Below are 20389 nucleotides of genomic sequence, written 5' to 3'. Positions count from 1 at the left end.
GAAAGATGTTATCAAAGTTGTTATATATTGAAGATAATCTTCCAGTTTCTGGCAGTAATTCCATAATGCCAACAATATTATTAAAGTAATAATTTGATAGTATGTGAACTTAGAACAAAATGGAATTCCTACAGTGTGGAAGCAGGCTATTTGGCCCAGCAAGTCTACACAGACCCTCTGAAAAGCATCCCAAGCAGACTCACCCATCTTTGCTATCCCTACAGCCCTGCATTTTCCATGGCTGTCCCACATAGCCCACATATCCCTGAACGCGATAGGCAATTTAGCATGGCCAATCCACCTAACATTTTTGGACTGAGGGGAAACCGGAGCACCTGGAGGAAACCCACACAGGCATGTGCAAACTCCAGACCAACAGTTGCCCAAGGCTGGAATCGAACCCAGGTCCCTGGTGCTGTGCAGCAGCAATATTATCTGCTGAACCACTGTGCTACCTTTCTGACTGAAAATAAAAGATTTTAGTATCGTTTCCATTTCATGAGGGAGAATCCTTGTTAATTCCTAGTTAAAAATCTCTCCATGAAGTATCATTAAAAAAATCCTTAATTTATTTCTCTGGGCTTGCGAAATTCTGAAACCTCTGTTGGAGAGTCATACAGCACAGAAACATACCCTTTGGACCAACTTGTTCACGGTGACCCTAGACATCCCACTGACCTAGTCTCTCATCCCTCTAAAGCCTTTCTATTCTCAAGTCCATCCAAGGTTTGCATAAAGATCTGTAGCTTAGGCACCAGTTGTAGTTGTGGGTGTGTTCGACGAGCTGGCAAGTTGATTTGCAGACGTTTCATCCCTGGTGTAGGTGACATCTGAAGTGCTTTGGAGACTTCTGTGAAGTGCTGCTGTGCTGTCTCTTCTGGAATTTAGTTCCTGCTGATTCTGGTTGCCGATTCTGGTTATTTAGTTGTTGTAGCTGGTCTAGGTCTATGTGTTTGTTGATGGTGTCTGTGAGTGAGTGCCATGCCTCTCGAAATTCTCTGGCAATCTTCTGTTTGGCAAATACTCTGCAGAGATGTTCTACCTTTCCTTTTGTAAGTTGGGAATGTTGGTGTGTTGTAGTCTTTTTTGAATAGGGTCCTAATGCTGCAGCTTTAGTGTGTATGTTGTAGTTCAGGACCTGGTCAGTGTGTGTGGCTTTCCTCTGCACTTTCGTGGTGCATTCACCACTCTGTGTTCTTTCAACCATCATGCCTGGGAATGGGAGTTAATTGTTGGTTTCCTCCTCTCTGTAAATCTGAACGTGTGAGCATGGTGTTGATAATCTGGTGTGTGTTCTCAATTTCTGTTCTCTTAATGAGAACCAAAGTGTCATCCACCAGCGTTTGGGTTGGATTTGTGGGAGGGCTCTTTGTTCCAGTTTTGCATCACTGCTTCTGCTATGAACCCAGAAATGGGTGAGCCCGTAGGTATATTATTGTTGAATGTAAAGTGTGTCGTCAAGCACAGGTCTAGGATTTTGAATATGTGGTCCTAATTGATAGGTTCCCTGTAGTGTTATCTGTTCTGCCTGTCCAGGAGGCTGGCTGTTGTCTCTCTGGCTCGAGTTTTGTCAATTGAAATGAACCGTGCTGCTATAACAGATGAAATTGTTGTTTCATCCTTGTCTATGTCCATGGAGTTTTTCAATCAGCTAATTAGATGTTTTAGTTTTTGTTGTTGTTCAAGTTTATGCGATGGAGCTCCAGGGAGTGTCACAGTGGGTCTAAGTGATGTCTAGTTTGTGTACTTTGGGTAATCTGTATAATCTTGGGGTGTTGTTGCTTTCTGCTTTCATTCCTTTGTAGGTGAATCCTGGTTATTAGTCCATTTTTTTGTAGGTTCTATAGTGTGCTGTTTATTTCTAGATTAGAGTGGTGCTGGAAGAGCACAGCAGTTCAGGCAGCATCCAAGGAGCAGTAAAATCGATGTTTCGGGCACAAGCCCTTCATCAGGGACACAGGCAGAGAGCCTGAAGGGGGGAGAGATAAGTGAGAGAAGGGTGGGGGTGGGGAGAAAGTAGCATAGAGTACAATAGGTGAGTGGGGGAGGGGATGAAGGTGATAGGTCGGGGGAAGGGTGGAGTGGATAGGTGGAAAAGAAGATAGGCAGGTCGGACAAGTCGTGGGGATAGTGTTGAGCTAGAAGTTTGGAACTGGGATGAGATGGGGGAAGGGGAAATGAGGAAACTGTTGAAGTCCACATTGATGCCCTGAGGTTGAAGTGTTCCAAGACGGAAGATGAGACGTTCTTCCTCTAGGCATCTGGTGGCAGGGGAGCGGCGGTGAAGGAGACCCAGGACCTCCATGTCCTCGGCAGAGTGGGAGGGGGAGTTGAAATGTTGGGCCACAGGGTGTTGTGGTTGATTGGTGTGGGTGTCCCAGAGATGTTGCCTAAAGTGCTCTGCAAAGAGGTGTCCAGTCTCCCCAATGTAACGGATACAATAAATGATATTGGTGGATGTGCAGGTAAAACTTTGGATGTGGAAGGCTCCTTGAGGGCCTTGGATGGAGGTGAGGGAGGAGGTGTGGGCGCAGGTTTTGCAATTCCTGCCGTGGCAGGGGAAGGTGTCAGGATGAGAGGGTGGGTTGTAGGGGGGGCATGGACCTGACCAGGTAGTCACAGAGGGAACAGTCTTTGCGGAAGGTGGAAAGGGGTGGGGAGGGAAATATATCCCTGGTGGTGGGGTCTTTTTGGAGGTGGCGGAAATGTCGGCGAATGCTTAGGTTTATGCGATGGTTGGAAGGTGAGCACCAGGGGCGTTCTGTCCTTGTTACGGTTGAGGGGGGTGGGGTCTGAGGACGGAGGTGCGGGATGTGGACGAGATGCATTGGAGGGCATCTTTAACCACGTGGGAAGGGAAATTGCGGTCTCTCAAGAAGGAGGCCATCTGGTGTGTTCTGTGGTGGAACTGGTCCTCCTGGGAGCAGATACGGCGGAGGCGGAGGATATGGGAATACGGGATGGCATTTTTGCAGGAGGTAGGATGGGAAGAGGTGTAATCCAGGTAGCCGTGGGAGTTAGTGGGTTTCTAAAAAATGTCGGTGTTAAGTCTGTCGTCATTAATGGAGATGGAGCGGTCCAGGAAGGGGAGGGAGGTGTCAGAGATGATCCAGATAAATTTAAGGTCAGAGTGGAATGTGTTGGTGAAGTTGATGAATTGCTCAACCTCCTCACGGGAGCAAGAGGTGGTGCCAATGCAGTCAGCAAAGTAGCGAAGGAAGAGGTGGGGAGTGGTGCCGGTGTAATTATGGAAGATGGGCTGTTCTACGTAGCCAACAAAGAGACAGGCATAGCTAGGGCCCGTACGTGTGCCCATGGCTACCTCTTTGGTCTGGAGGATTCAAAGGAGAAATTGTTCAGGGTGAGGACCAGTTTGGCTAGACAAATGAGTGTGTCGGTGGAAGGGTACTGTTGGGAATGTCGGGAGAGGAAGAAGCGGAGAGCTTGGAGGCCCTGCTCATGGCGGATGGAGGTGTAGAGAGATTGGGTATCTATGGTGAAGATGAGGTGTTGGGGGCCGGGGAAACGGAAGTCTTGGAGGAGGTGGAGGGCGTGGGTGGTGTCTTGAAAGTAACGGTCTTTGCGGAAGACCGTTCCCTCCGTGACTACCAGGTCAGTTCCATGTTCCCCTACAACCCACCCTCCCATTCTGGCACCTTCCTCTGCCACCGCAGGAATTGCAAAACCAGCGCCCACACCTTCTCCATCACTTCCACCAAGGCCCTAAAGGAGCCTTCCACATCCATCAAAGTTTTACCTGCACATCCACCAATATCATTTATTGTATCCGTTGCTCCCAATGCAGTCTCCTCTACATTGGGGAGACTGGACGCCTCCGAGCAGAGTGCTTGAGGGAACATCTCCGGGACACCTGCACCAATCAACCACACCGCTCTGTGGCCCAACATTTTCAACTCCCCCTCCCACTCTGCCGAGGACATGCAAGTCCTGGGATCCTTCACCGCCGCGCACTCACCACCAGACGCCTGGAGGAAAAACGCCTCATCTTCCGCCTTGGAATACTTCAAGCCCAGGGCATCAATGTGGACTTCAATAGTTTCCTCATTTCCCCTTCTCCTACCTCACCCCAGTTCCAAACCTCCAGCTCAGCACTGTCCCCATGACTTGTCCTACCTGCTTATCATCTTTTCCACCTATCCATTCCACCCTTCCCCCTGACCTATCACCTTCATCCCCTCCCCCACTCACCTATTGTACTCCATGTTTTCTCCCCACCCCCACCCTTCTCTAGCTTATCTCTCCACGCTTCAGGCTCTCTGCCTTTATTCCTGACTAAGGTCTTTTGCCCAAAACGTCGATTTTACTGCTCCTTGGATGCTGCCTGAACTGCTGTGCTTTTCCAGCACCACTCCAATCTAAACTCTGGTTTCCAGCATCTGCAGTCATTGTTTTTACCCATGTGCTGTTTATTCTCTTGGTTAGCTGTGGAGTGGGGTCACATCTCTCTGTAGGTAAGTGTCAGTATCTGCATCCAGTTACTCTGTATTCTGAATATATTCAGTCTTGTGTATGATAACCGTCATTTATGATGGTTGAAAGAACACAGAATGTGAATGTACCACCAAAGTGTACAGGAAAGCCCCACACACATACATCGACCAGATCCTGAACTACAACAGCAGTCACCTCAACACACACAAATGAAGCTGCATTAGGCCCCTGTTCAAAAGGGCTACAACATGTTGCAGCACTCAACCTATGAATGAACACCTTGACAGAGTATTCGCCAAGAACGCATGTGCCCACAACTTCATCTGCATATGCCTAACAGACAAAGAACACGGCATGGGCATACCACGACTTAACTCACTAGCCACGCTACCTTACATAAAAATTGTCTCAGAACTGAGCCAGACTTCTCTGACCACTGGGATTCATCACAGCCACACTCCGACAACAACTTGCTGGAACAAAAGTCCCTATCCCCATCATGTGCAAGACAAACTTAATTTATAAGATTCCATGCAAGGATTGAACAAAACACTATATAGAATAAGCTAGCAGACAACTAGCAATCCGTGTCTACAAACACCAACTAGCGCCTAAACACCACAACCACCTGTCCCTAATAGCCACACACACAGATGACAAGGACCACAAATTTGACTGGAACAACACAACAGTCATAGGAAAAGTTAAACAGAGGGCAGCCAGAGAATTTCTAGAAGCCTGGAACTCATACACAGACTCTATCAACAAACACAATCAACCTCGACGCAATACATCAGCCACGACAATGAGCAACTGGAAGCAGCAGGAACAAAATTAAATAAATTCCAGAAGACACAGTGCAGCAGCGCTTCACAGGAGGCTCCAAAGCACTGAAGATGTCACCTAGACAGGGGACGAAACATCTGCAACTTCTCAGCTCAGCAAACATACCCACAACTACGATGTAGCCGTCCAAATGCTTTTTAAATTGTACCTGCCTCCACCAGTATTAAAAGCTAGTTCCATACACCCATCACCTCCTGTGTGAAAATGTTACCCCTCAGGTCCTCTTTAAATACTTCAATCTCTCCATTAACCTATGTTATCTAGTTTTGGATTCCCCCACCCTAAGAAAGAAAACCTTAGCTATTCACTCTGTCCGTGCCCCACATGATTTAATAAACCTTTCTCGGGTCGCCCCTAAGCCTCTGACATTCCAGGAAAGAAAAGTCCCAGCCTATTCAGCCTCCCCCTATAACTCAAACCCTCCAGTCCCTGCAAAATCCTTGTGAATCTTTTCTGTACCCTTTCCAGTTTCACAACATCCTTCTTATCGAAGGTGACGAGAATTATACGCAGTATTCTTAATAGTGGCCTCACCAATGTCATGTAAAGCTGGAGCATGACATTCCAGCTACAACACTCAATGCACTGACCAATGAAGGCAAGCATACCAAACATTGCCACCTTCACCTTGTCTACTTGCAACTCTGCTTTCAAGGAACTACACACCTGCAACTCCACATCATGTTTGTGCAAGTCCTCTTGTCTTAGCAAAATGCAACACCTCACACTTATTAAATTAGGTACTATCTGCCACTTCTTGGCCTGTTGGCCCATTTGATCATGGTCTGGTTGAATTTTGAGATAACTTCCTCCATTGTCTACTACACCGCCTATCAACTTAATAACCATACCTCCTATATTCACATTCAAATTACTTACGTAAATGCTAAAAAAACAGTGGACCCAGAACAGAGTTTCTGTAGATGTTCAGGTGATCTCTGACTAGAAAGTGAATTGAGTATCTGTCTTTCTCCTGACTGAATATAAAAAATCAAAATTCTAAAATAAACCAAATAAAATACTCAGGTAAATTTATAGAAGCTAGGTACTGGAGAAATACTTGCATTGGAGCTCTGACTGACAGGTTCACACTTGTGTTCAATGTATTTTGTATTTTTAATTTCATGGATTGAAAATACTCATATCACGAAAGCTTGTTAGTAAGTTTGTTTCTTTATTTTATTTCTAGGCTATGAAAATGAGGACCAGTTACTTTGGACTCCCTATTTGCTTCCTGAAAGTACAGTAAAGGAGTTCTTGCATGAAGCAGCTAAGAGATCTGCAGATGAAAAGGGCATTGGTGGTATACCTGAAGGGACACATGTAAGGGACAATGAACAGGTGAATATATGCTTGATTACAGATCTGATATATGACTGACCTGAATCAAGTCCACGTTTATTTTCCATAATCGATTTTGTCTCAATTTGGAGGGTTGCCACTTTTGTTTCTGACTATAAGGCAAGATAGAAAAGAGAAAGGAATAGGAACTGTTGGACGGTTGTCAAAAGTAATGATCAGAGATACTATTATAACACAAAAGAAGGCAACATGTCCTCAACAGTAAAGAGGAAAATATAGTAGAATTTAAAAAAAGGGGATCTATTACACTTAATAAAGTGTAATAAATAAATAAATATTACACTTAATAAATGTAGTCCACCAAATAAAGATAGAGGAGTGTCAGAAGATATAAAATCTACAAAGCATAATAATGAGATGCATTCTTATCTTAAGAATATAGATTTAGAAAATAACAGTGAATCTCAGAGCAGGAGAAATTTATGAAATGTACAGAAGACATAATTCTTGATTATGTTTCCAGCCCAATGAGGAAGAAGATAGCTGAATCTTTTCTAACCTTTACTTAAAGGGCAGTTAACAGTTCAACACTAAAATGCCCAGCTGGAGGAAAGCTCATTTCAGTGAGAACAAAGATAACCCATAAATGTGCAAATATAAATTTAATGTAGGGAAGTGTATCGACTATTGCATTTTGATAAGAAAACTCAATAAAAGACATTTGTTGGGATGCAGGAATAGAGAAATCACTCTCCCTATATTATTTCAAGGAGAGGTGATGGCACTGTAGTATTGTGGCAAATCTAGTAATCCAGAGACCCTGGTAATATTCTGGGGATCGGAGTTTCCAGACCCATAGCAAGTTGGTTGACTCTTAAATGTCTTGTCTTGTGAATTGGTCCAGCAAGAAATTCAATAGTATTGACCATTAGGAAGCTTTTTAAAAAAAAAGACTAGCTTGGCAAGGATGAAGGTATCAGAAACAAAAATGGCAAATGTAGCTCTGTCAGTCTGCACATTCCTCCTTACCAGTGAGGGACAAAGATATTTGACCTCATCCTCACCATACTGTCTGTTGCAGGTGCCTCTCTTTGCATTGATTGTATCAGTAAGAGTGACTGCTGCACAATCTTTGTGGAGACTAAGTCCTATCTTCACATTGAGGTTACCCTTAATAGTGTTGTATTGCATTATCACTGTGAAATGGGATAGGCTTCAAACAAATCTAGCAACTCCTCAACACAAGGCATCCATGAGGCATTGTGTGCAGAATTGTATTCCCAGTACAATCTGCAACCTTGTGCCCTCTCACTCTCTCCTAACACTGTACGGTGATATATGCCATTATATGCCATTCTTTCAGTGCTTCTGGGTCAGCATCAAAGTCCTGGAACTTTGTCTCTAATTGTTTTGTGAATCTACGTACTCTAAATTGACTGCAGCGGTCAAAAAAGTCAGTTCACCATTGGCACCTGGGCAACAAGAGATGGCCAGTAAATGCCATCCCAGTCAACAATGCTGACCTCATGACTGAATATTTTGCTAAAACTCTTAATTTTTTTTTGTGCATACACCTTTTGGAGGTGGAAGGATGAATTGAGTGGGCTGTTTTCTTAAAATCAAAGGATCCTTGGTTTTAAAATCAATACATGTAGCTTTTTGGATTAGTTAAAATCCTAAAATCTAACCAAAAGCCAAAGCTCCTACAAGCTGCTCATAGCTAATTTTTGTGGGGTTGGTATGAAAGAGGGACTTGTAATGAGAACTATCATTCCATTTTTAGGAGGCAACTTGTCATTTAAAACTTTTTAAGGAGGTTGCATGTTTCTGGTATTAGCTTGTCATCTGGGCTTCCTCAACTTCTGGAAGCCTGGCAAATAAAAGCTGCTCTCAGCAACGGGATCCATATATGGTACCTGAGTCAAGAAGGTCAGAAACTTTGTTTTTGAATTGTATCGTTAGACACTGGTGCAAATTATCTTGAGCTTCACACAAGGTAACAGAACATATTTTTTCATTTGGTATTGTTTGTAGTGAGGAATTTTGTTGGTAGCCCTTAAAACACTTTCTGTTAATTTATTCACAATTCAGTATAGTCCAAAATATGTGACACAAACAATTTTTGTTAAAAAATGAGTATTCAATGAATAGGCAGTCATCACTGATATTATTGGAGGAGATTTGTGAAAAATAGAGAATTTTATAAAACAAAATGGTGAGTGTTAATTTACATGTCAGCAGTGAACCAGAGAATATTAACCATCTGAGGAAGTTTTCAACATAAGCCAATAAACGCAACCGCTTTGAGGAATATTTCCAAGTCGGTTTTATTTTAGAATTGCTCAATATTGGAAGAAAAGTAGTTGTTTCTAAAATGGTAATCTTTTGTTTCTGGTGCATTTCTAAGAAGTAATCACCTTCCGTTGTTAAGTTAGACCATAAGACACAGGAGTGGAAGCAAGGCCATTTGGCCCATTGAGTCCACTCTGCTATTTAATCATGGCTGATGGTTGTTTCAATTCCACTTACCGGCACTCTCCCCATAGGCCTTAATTCCTTGTGAGATCAAGAATTTATCAATCTCTGCCTTGAAGACACCCAATGTCCCAGCCTCCACTGCGCTCCATGGCAATGAATTCCACGGGCCTGCCACTCTCTGGCTGAAGAAATATCTCCCCCTTTCTGTTCTAAATTGACCCCCCACTAATTTTAAGGCTATGCCCACAGGTCCTCGTCTCCCAGTTGGAATGGAAACAACTTCCCAGCGTCCACCCTTTCTAAGCTATGCATTATCTTGAGAGTTGCTGTTTGATCTCCCCTCAATCTTCTAAATTCTAATGAATGCAATCCCAGGATCCTCAGCCGATCATCAGATGTTAGGCCTACTGTTCCAGGGATCATCTGTGTGAATCTCCGCTGCACATGCTCCAGTACCAGTATGTCCTTCCTGAGGTGTGGGGCCCAAAATTGGACAGTATTAGACCCCAAAATTGGGGTCTAACTAGACCTTTACAAAGTCTCCGTAGCACATCGCTGCTTTTATATTCCAACCCTCTTGAAATAAATGACAACATTACATTTGCTTTTTTAATCACTGACTCAACCTACAAATCAACCTTTAGAGAATCCTGGGCTAGCACTCCCAGATCCCTTTTTTCTTTGATTTTATGAATTCTCTCACCATTTAAAAAATAATCCATGCCTGTATTCTTTTTACCAAAGTGCAAGGCATCGCACTTGCTCACGATGGATTTCATCAATCGTTTCCTGGATCACTCTTCGAAACTCTAAATTTTTCTCCAGCTTCCCCACCTCTTCAGTACTACCTGCCTGTCCGCCTAACTTTGTATCATCGACGAACTTCGCCAGAATGCCCCTGTCCCTTAATCCAGGTCATTACTAGATAAAGTGAACAGCTGCGGCCCAACACTGAACCCTCTGGGACCCCATTTGTCACCAGATACCATTCCAAAAAAGAACCTTTTATCCCAACTCTCTGCCTTCCGTCAGGCAGCCAATTCCAAATCCATACCAGCAGCTCATCTCGAGCACCTTACTCGGCAGCCTCTTGTGAGGCAGCTTATCAAAGGCCTTTTAAAAGTCCAGATAGATGACATCCACTGGGTTTCCCTGGTCTAACCTATTTGTTAACTCGTCAAAGAAATCTATCAGGTTTGTCAGGCATGATCTCCCTGATGAAGGGTTTATGCCCGAAACGTCGAATTTCCTGTTCCTTGGATGCTGCCTCACCTGCTGCGCTTTTCCAGCAACACATTTTCAGGCACACCCTCCCCTTAGTAAATCCATGCAGACTTGTTCTAATCCGACCCTGCACTTCCAAGAATTTAGAAATCTCGTTCTTGATGGTGAATTCTATCTGCAGCCGAGGGTTAGGCTAATCGGCCTATAATTTTCCATCTTTTGTCTTAATCCTTTCTTGAGCAAGGGGCTTACAACAACGATTTTCCAATCATCTGGGACTTTACCTGACTCCAGTAATTTTTGATAGAGCACAGTCAGCACCTCTGCTATTTCCTCAGCCACCCCTCTCAGAACTCTAGGGTGTAGCCCCATTGGGGCCAGGAGGTCTATCGATTTTTAGATCTTTTCGCTTTTCTAGCACTTTCTCTTTTGTAATGGCGACCATACTCAACTCTGCCCCCTGACTCTCCTTAATTGTTGGGATGGTATTCATGTCTTCCACTGTGAAGACTGACACAAAGTGTTTGTTGAGTTCTTCAGCTATTTCCTTATCTCCCAGCACTAGCCTTCCAGCATCAATTTGGAGCAGCCCAATTTCTACTTTTGTCTCTCCTTTTGTTTCTTATGTATTGAAAGAAACTTGTACTGTCATTTCTAATATTACTGGCTAGCTTACCTTCATATTTGATCCTCTATTTACTTATTTCTCTCTTTGTTATCCTCTGTTTGTGTAGTCTTCACAATCTTCTGATTTCCCAGTGCTCTTGGCCACTTTATAGGCTCTCTCTTCTTTGATACATTTCCTGACTTCCTTTGTCAGCCATGGCTGTCTTAAGCCCTCCCCAGATAATCTTTCTTTTCTTTGGGATGAACCTGTGTACTGTGTCCTCAATTACACCCAGAAACTTCTGCCATTGTTGCTCCAGGTTAATAGTAAGTTGTTTTGTTTGTGGATTTAATACTTTTGTTTTAACTCTTTCCAGGCACTGTATGAACTTCTAAAATGTAACTATGTTGTTAAGGAGGCACTTGGAAGTTACCACTCAAATATAAAAGCAACACGAGGTAAGGGCCCAAAAGCAACAGCAGTTTTGGGAGTTCATACCTATATATGAAATCCATAAGCAGTTGTCACTAATTCTGTGTTCTTCTGTAGGATGCATTTTAACATCCTGAGTTCAATTCCTAAACAACTGGAATTAATAAAAATTCCTCTTTGCTGTATAAAAATTCCAATTTTAAAAAATTGTAAAGGTCCACATTGTTGAATGAGATCTGACTTGGTTTATAGTAACTGATAATTTGTTAATTGTGCCTAAACTTCCTGAAAAGCTAAACTACTGTAATTTTTTTAACAAATGTGCACATTTTAAAAAGTAATATTTTAATATCGTAATTAAGTAATCTTAAGTGTGTGAAATTTTTAAGTTAAGCTATTTAATTAATTGTATTATTTTCCTGGCTTTATTGTCAGTGAAAATACTTCGATGTGATTGGCTGCTTATTCTGTGTTATTATCTCCCTGTTGCTGGACCCTTGGAAAAATTCTTGCCGCGGCACTATTTTAAACTATGATCCACACGGGAATATAAATGCCACAGCGGTTGCTGTAACTTTGTGCACAGCTTGAAGACCAGCTATAAATACTAAATTGTTGAATTGTAGAAGTTGAACACAAAATCCAGCCCAATAATAACCTGCTTGGAACTTAAGAATGTAGCACTTGTGGTATGTTGTATTCCGTGATCCTAATTCTGGTTTACATAATCCATAGATGAACGGTCTGCTTGGACAGAAGAGGAGTGCAGAAACTTTGAACTTGCACTTCGACTCTACGGTAAAGATTTTCACCAAATACAGGCAAATAAGGTAAGATAGATTTGTGGGTACATTAGAGCTTAAATTGTGTTTAGGATTATTTAATTAGATCTGCTACAATACTGGCATTGACCTGGCAGTGTAGAAAATTGTCTAAGTATATCCTGTTCACAAGAAGTAAGACCAATCAATCTACCCAGTTATTGCTCATAAGTCCATTCTCACTTTTCAGCAAAGTAGTGAAAGGGTCACCAATAGCATGACCAAGTAATACATAATTCAACAATAACTTGCTCATCAAGGCTGAGTTTGACTTCTAGACCCACTCGGTCCCTGGCTTCATTACATTCTTGGTCCAAACATGGATAAAAAAGTTGAACTGAACAAGGGAAGTGAGGGTGAACTGACCTTGGTAAACAAGGCAGTATTTGACTGAGTATGACATCGAGATGTCTTATGAAAGCTGTAATCAGTGGGAATTTGGGAAGTCTTTCTGATTGGAGTTGTACCTGACACAAAGGAAAATGGTTCTGTTAATTATAAGTCAGTTTTCTTTGCTGCAGGAGATCTCTGCAAGACTTCCTCAGGCTATGGAGGAGAGGAGTCTGAAAGATTTGATTGGGATATTCATAATATTGTGGAGGAGCCTGTATGTTCTCCAACATTATCCAGGGCCACCATTAACTGTATAAGTCTTGCCCTTGTTTGTTTTATCAAAATAAGTCTCGCATATATCCACATTAAACTCCATTTGCCACTCTTCAGTCCATTGGCCCAATTCTTCTCTGTCCACTATTCCACCAATTTTGGTGTCATCTGCAAATTTACTAACCACGCCTCCTGTATCCTCATCCAAATCGTTCTTATGAATGAGTAACAAAAGTGGACCCAGTACTGGTCCCTGTGAAACACCACGGGCCACAAGCCTCCAGTCCGAAAAACAACCTCTGTCACCATCCCATGTGATCTAACTTTATTGTCAAAGGCTTTACTAAAGTCTGTGTATATAATGTTTCCCGCTCTGCCCTCATCCATCTTTTTGGTTACTTCCTTATAAAATTCAATCTTGTTTGTGAGACGTGATATCCCTTGCACTCCGTTCAGGACAGTCAGCAAACTCTTCAATCTGCAAAGGCCCTTGGCTTGTGGGGGAAAAAAAAACACAGACAGCTGCGAAGTGAACTCTTGTTTGCTGATGACTCTGCTTTTATATCACACATGCTGAAAGACATCCGGTTGCTTGTTGATTTCTTTGTCCAAATCTCCATATACATCAGCCATACAATTGTGTATGAAAAAAAAAGTCAATTTTACCATCATTCTGCTGGCTTAAAATGCCAAGATAACATTTTACAAGTGGCAATCGATACACTTCCAGTCAGTTCATAGGTTCTACTATCTTGGCAATATCCTCTGCTACAATAGCCTATTGGATGATGAAGTCTCCCATTCTTGAGTAAAACTAAGCTGAACGTTTAGCAGACTTCCCCACAGGCTTTGGAAAGAGCATGGAGTTTGTTTCAAATGATGACCTTTTGTGACTTGTCTGATTGAGAAATGGGCAATCTTGCAGTGTCCCATGATACAAACAGAATTGTTCCACCGTTGCTGCTTAAGATCTATGTGCAGTATGAAGGGGAAGTATAAGAACACAATCCTTAATGCCCAAGTTCTTGTGTTGCATACCTGGTGTCTAATTCATGTTTACTTCAGCTCAGCTTCATTTGGTTGACTGTGTTATTCACATAGAAAATTTGCCTGTGACAAAAGTGGTGTTCTACAGCAAGCTGAGCATAGGTATTCTCATCATTCGATATCCCCAAACTCTGTTACAAAAATAATCTGAAACCCAATCTGAGAGCATGTAAGTTGGATTCCTATGTTTTGCCAGTGAAGAAATGTGAAGAAATCCAAAAGGCAAAGTCTCTTGTCATTAGAGTCATAGTCATAGAGATGTACAGCATGGAAACAGACCCTTTGGTCCAACTCGTCCACGCTGACCAGATATCCCATCCCAATCTAGTCCCACATGCCAGCACCTGGCTTATATCCCTCCAAACCCTTCCTATTCATATACCCTTCCAATTGTACCAGTCTCTACCACTTCCTCTTGCAGTGCATTCCATACCCACCGCCCTCTGAGTGAAAAGCTTGCCCCTTAGGTTCCTTTTATCCTTTTCCCCTCTCATCCTAAACCTATGCCCTCCAGTTCTGGATTTTCCCACCCCAGGAAAAAGATCCTGTCTATTTAACCTGTCCATGTCCCTCATTTTATAAACCTCTATAAGGTCACCCCTCAGCCTGTGACGCTCCAGGGAAAATAGCCCTAGCCTATTCAACCTCGCCCTATAGCTTAATTCCTCCAACCCTGGCAACATCTTTAAATCTTTTCTGAACCCTTTCAAGTTTCACAACATCTTTCTGATAGGAAGGAGACCAGAATTGCACGCAATATCCCAACAGTGGCCTAACCAATGTCCTGTACAGCCGCAAAAAGACCTCCCAACTCCTGTACTCAATACTCTGACCAGTAAAGGAAAGCATACCAAATGCTGCCTTCACTATCCTATCTACCTGCAGTATAAGGAGCTATGAACCTGCACTCCAAGGTCTCTTTGTTCAGGACCTTAACATTAACTGTATAAGCCCTGCTAAGATTTGCTTTGCCAAAATGCAGCACCTCACATTTATCTGAATTAAACTCTATCTGCCACTTCTCATCCCATTCGCCCATCTGCTCAAGATCCTGTTGTAAGTGAGGTAACCTTCTTCGCTGTCCGCTGCACCTCCAATTTTGGTGTCATCTGCAAACTTACTAACTGTACCTCTTATGCTCACATCCAAATCATTTAATAAATGACAAAAAGTAGTGGACCCAGCACTGATCCTTGTCGCACTCCACTGGTCACAGGCCTCCAGTCTGAAAAAGAATCCTCCACCACCACCACCCTGTGTCTTCTGCCTTTGAGTCAGTTCTGTATCCAAGTGGCGAGTTATCCCTGTATTCCATGAGGTAAATCCCTAGCAATCAACTAGGCACACCATAAAACCAGCTTCTTCACCCACTAAAAATGATGCCACACAGACTAATTTTTTTCCTGATTGTATGAACAAACATGTAAGGAAAGTAGTTCCTTTTAAGATTTCCCCTCCAAATGTTAATTTAAATAGTAAACAAAGGAAATTCTTAACTTGAAGCAGCTTGCTGATTTCCGAGGTAACTGTTCCTGTATTTCAGCCATTTCAGATCTAGCAAGTCAAGGTTTGAATGCAGAAATTTTGCATTAATAGCAATATGGTAATGAGCAGATATGTTTTCTTGCAGTTGTGTTTAATGGCTAAATATTGGCCTGGGCAGGAATAGCCTACTTTCATTCATAATAGTATGATTCGATTTTCTGCATCCATCTGGGATAGCAGTTTGGACTTGGCTTAATATTATATCTGCAAGATGGCATCTCTAACAGTCCAGTACTCCTTCACTCATGGTATACTGTAAGTGTCAGCTTTGTGATAGAGTGAGACATAAACCCATGATCTTATGACTGAATAACCAGAATTCTGCCATGGCTGATGCACTGAATTACACACATGAAGGAAATCAAAATAAACTGTCCTTGTTACCCACCTATTCAAAAATATTTTGGGTGGTGGATGAAACGTGACAACTTTTAAATTTACCATCTTTTAACAGAGATTTATTTGCATTTCATTTGTTGAAATATGAAGATAGTTTTGGAAAAAGAGCCTTGTTCTGAACGTATCTTCGATTTCCATCTCTATTCAAGGTATTTGTTTCTGTTCTTAGGTCAAGAGTCGAACGGTGGGCGAGTGTGTGGCTTTTTACTATATGTGGAAGAAATCAGAAAGATATGATTACTTTGCACAGCAAACCAGGTTTGGGAAGAAGAGGTACAATCTTCATCCTGGAGTTACGTAAGTAGACAACAGTTGTTTGTGCTACTGGACAAGATGGTTTAAGATGGAGCTGAATGGTGTTGAATGACTCCAAATAATATTAGTACATTGGTTACTCCTAAGTACTTTAGCCAAGTTAATTCACATTTTTACTATGTCCAAACATGAGAAAAAGAACAGGAGTAGATTATCTGGCGACTCAAGCTTGTTCTGCCACTACTGAATGTGACCAGAATTGATCGATCTTTCCTGTCCAACTCTTAACACCCGTTGTCGTATCTCTGTCTTAATTTTACTCAATGATAGTATCCTCAACTTTATTGGTTAGGAAATTCTCAAGATTTGCACCCACTTGAACAAATATCTCTTTATTTTCTCCCCAAATGATAAATAGTTTTCTTTTCCTGAGATTGTGCCACACCCCCTGTCTTGTGACTTCCCTGGCCAAGGCGAAGCAACCTTTGTGCAATTTTGTAAAGCCCCTTCAAAGTTTTGAGTGCTTCAAGAGATTGCGTGAAGACATCTGCAATTTACTTAGTCCCTCATTTTAGAACTATCATTTTATCTTGGTTATCAGTCTCATGAATCTTTGCTGTATGCCTCCAATGTGAGTACATTTTTCTTTAAATCTGGAGATTAAAACTATGGGCAATCTGCCAGAAAAGGTCAAATTACCTGAGGCACTGTAATGGGGAACTGTAGAGCGCATGACACGAATTTGGAGTAGGTGTAGCCTATTCTACCCCTCAAGCCTGCTCTGCCATTCTGTTTTTAAAAAACAATGGCATTCTGACCACTGCTTTAACTCTGCTTTCCTGTGTGAGCACCTTGTCAGTTAAAAATCTCCCAAGCAAGACCCTGAACGTATTCGGATGAACAGCCCCTATTCATCTTTGGGGAAGAGAATTCTTGATGAAGAGCTGGTGCTCAAAACGACGATTCTCCTCCTCGAATGCTGCCTGACTGGCTGTGCTTTTCCAGCACCGCACTCTTCAAAGAGGATTCCACAGACAATGATCTTCTGAAAGAAAAACTTCTCCCCATCTCCTTAAATGGGAGAACCTATAGTTTTTCAACTGTGTCCCTGAGGTCTGGACACTGCTTCTCTCTTTCCCCCCCCCACTTGTTCGCAAGCTTGCACATGCGCACAGTACAATAGACTCCAGTGGTCCTGGAAAATTGAGAACAGTGTCAATTTGCATCATTTTTTTTTCATTACGGTGGTGGATCTCAGAACATCCACTTAATTCTTTAGCTGTTAAGTGAATCCTTATTGTTCAGTAAGATCACATCTCATTTCTCTAAACTTCAGTCTGTTCAGTATTTCCTCCTAAGACAATACTTTCATCTTGAATCTGAACTTCGCGGACATCACAGAATTGTTGTGTTGCAGAAGGAAGCCATCTGGCCCATTGTGTCAGCAACTACTGATCAAAAGAGCATCATTACCTAGAGCCAGTCTCCAGCTTTTTCCCCATACCTTTGCACATTCTTTTTTCTCACGATAATCATCATGTATTTTTGTTTGTAAACTTTGATTCCAAAAAGGTGTGCTTCCATGATAACACTGGCTAAAAATGCAGCTCAGTGCAACGTAGCACCATTGAGATGGGGTATGTGAGCTGTCTGAAATCTCTCTTGTACTGGTAAATGTCAGCTAGAGTGTAATGGGTAAAGTGATCTTGGCCTCCCAATCCTTAGTAGAGGAAACAACAATTTGCATAGATTGCTTCAATGTAATAAAATATCCCAAACTTTAAATGTCTTCATATAGCAGAATTTTAGAAAGCTAAGACCAGTCATGGTTGCGTCACCCTAGCAACATCAAGTGGCACAAGTTGAAAGTTTGTGGTTAAACATCTATTGTGAACCTTCAACCTGTGCTGTGAATATCCATCTATGTTGAATAGCCAATTGACATTCAGTACTAAGGTTTATATTTGAATGTTTACTTGGTTGAGGGATATCCGGATGGGTACATGCACAGACAGGGTTTAGTGGGATATGGGCCAAATGCTCACAAGTGGGACACAAATTAATTAATTTAAGATATATGGTCTGTATGGGCAAGTTGGACCGAAGGGTCTGTTTCTGTGCTGTTGTGCTCTATGACAATGACCTCTTTACTGTCTCAAATGAATCAGCCTGCATTGCATTTCCAGGCAATACATTCCACAAATGATCAAAGCATGATCAATATTTATTGTTCTGAGTTGGGTGGTGAACCACTATTATGCTGCTAGGAAAGGTGTTCCAAGTGACTGTGTGGGGAAGACATTGCCCTTCCAATTCAGGATAGTGAATGGCTTGGAGAGGTTAATGCAGGTGACAGTTTTGAAGAAGAATTATACTGAACTTGAAAAGTTGATTCTGATTCTCCCTCTGTGGATGCTGCCAGACTTGTTGAGTTTCTTCAGCGTTCTCTTGTTGTTTTAGATTTTCAGCATCCGCAGTTTTTGGTTTTTTCTTGCAGGTGTGTTCTCATGCATCTGTTGTCCATTTTAAGTGATGGAGGTCACATGTTTGGACACTACTCCTGAGAAAGTCCAGCAGTGATGATCTGGAGTTAAAAAGACTGGCTTCTCATAAGTGCATCTAGTTTTGTATATATTAGGTATGACGCTACCAAGTGGGAGAATTTTATCTCCCTACCTCCCCCAGTTCTGGTGACTTCAATTTTGCTAGAGCTCTTTGATGCTCTGGACTCAGTCAAACATTGTCTTGATGTCTCCTAAATCAAAATATTCTTATACAGACCATCACAAGGCTGGACTTTATAAAATGAGGGGACAAACTAAAAGAATAAACATTCCTTTTGGTACTTCACTTTGCAATGTAGTTCTAAATACCATCTGTCAGTTAAGTGAGTCCATTATGTCCTTATATTCAGGAATTATCAAGTCTGTATTTCCATACACTTTAAACTATAGCACCCTGTTTAACAATAAGATATCTCTTTTCAGAGATTACATGGATCGTCTGGTAGATGAGGCTGAAATGGGAATGTTAAGTCGATCAGTGCATTCTCCATCCATCTGTTCTTCAGTCAACAGACCTGAAACCATTTCTGATCACAATCTAATGAGCTCTGGACATGAGTTTGCTGGTAAGAGCTGTTCACATTTTAGTGTTTTCATAAAATTCAAGGCTGAGGATTCAAAATACTTAAAAGTGTAACTGAGAGATTTTATTATGGAAAATGGGAGAAGACCTAGTATACCTAATCAAGATTTTGTCTTTGTGGATATACATGGTAACAATTTGATGATAATGAAAGAACATGGATGTTTTGGTTCAGAATTTATTAAATTGTGAGATCTCAATCCAGGCCAATCCCTTAATCTCACAAAGTAAGTGGATTTATGCAGTAGGACAAAATAACCTTTTAGCTGGAAAGATAGGGGCATTGAAAATTCAAACAGTCCCTCCTGCTCTCAGGATTGGAAAGATTAGATTCCCTACAGTATGGAAACAGGCCTTTTGGCCCAACAAGTCCACAACAACCTGCCAAAGAGTAACCAACCCAGATCCATTCCCCTACCCTACATTTACCCCTACTAATGCACTTAACACAATGGGCAATTTAGCACGACCAATTCCCCTGACCTGCACATCTTTGGATTTGAGAAGAAACCGTAGCACCCAGAGGAAACCTACGGAGGCACGGGAGAATGTGCAAACTCCACACAGGCAGACATTTGAGGCGGGAATCAAACCTGGGTCTCTGGCACTGAGAGGCAGCAGTGCTAACCACGGAGCCAAAACTGCGCACATTTTTTGTGTGGTTTCACCAAAGCTTTATATAATTACATTAAAGCATTTTTATTCCTATGCTAAAATTCTCTGTTTAACAAAGGCCTACATACCACTTGGTTTCTCAATTACTTGCTGAACCTGCATGATAGCTTCCAGTGACATGTGCATATGAAAATCCCTTTGAAGTGCAACACTTGTCACTTCTTAATGTGAAGAAATGTTTTATATTTTCCACCAAAGTGAATAATTTTATACTTCTCCACATTTACAATGGGGAGCAAAGAAATGCCTGACCAACTAAATACATATTTTGGTTCTGTGTTCACAAAGGACAATATAAATTACGTACCAGAAATGTTGGGGAATGCAGACTTTTTAGTAGGAGTAAGTGAAGAAAATCAGTATTGATAAAGAAATGGTTTTGGGAAATTGATGGAATTGAAGGCTGAAAAAAAATCCCCAGGGTCAGATAATCCATATCCCAGTGGGCATAGAAATAGTGGATTCACTGGTGGTCATTTTCAATGAATCTATAGACTCTGGATCAGCTCCTATAACTTGGAGGGTAGCTCGGTTTAATAAGGGGTGTAGCGAG

At 41.9% G+C, this 20389-nt stretch overlaps 1 protein-coding gene across 3 annotated transcripts in view; it reads left to right on the top strand.

Annotated features, from left to right (window-relative positions):
- Window positions 1-20389, top strand: part of LOC132814231 (mesoderm induction early response protein 3-like) — a 73936-nt gene that overhangs the window by 43886 nt on the left and 9661 nt on the right. For all 3 annotated transcript variants that reach the window (XM_060823452.1, XM_060823477.1, XM_060823491.1), the window contains 5 exons: window positions 6488-6639; window positions 11286-11367; window positions 12077-12171; window positions 15929-16056; window positions 19002-19144. In XM_060823452.1, the coding sequence (XP_060679435.1) occupies window positions 6488-6639; window positions 11286-11367; window positions 12077-12171; window positions 15929-16056; window positions 19002-19144 (600 nt within the window). The remainder of the gene's footprint in view (window positions 1-6487; window positions 6640-11285; window positions 11368-12076; window positions 12172-15928; window positions 16057-19001; window positions 19145-20389) is intronic.

Source organism: Hemiscyllium ocellatum, chromosome 1, assembly GCF_020745735.1.
Source record: "Hemiscyllium ocellatum isolate sHemOce1 chromosome 1, sHemOce1.pat.X.cur, whole genome shotgun sequence".
NCBI lineage: Eukaryota > Metazoa > Chordata > Chondrichthyes > Orectolobiformes > Hemiscylliidae > Hemiscyllium > Hemiscyllium ocellatum.
The sequence above is the reverse complement of the archived record's forward strand: the minus strand, read 5'-3'. Positions and strand labels throughout refer to the sequence as shown.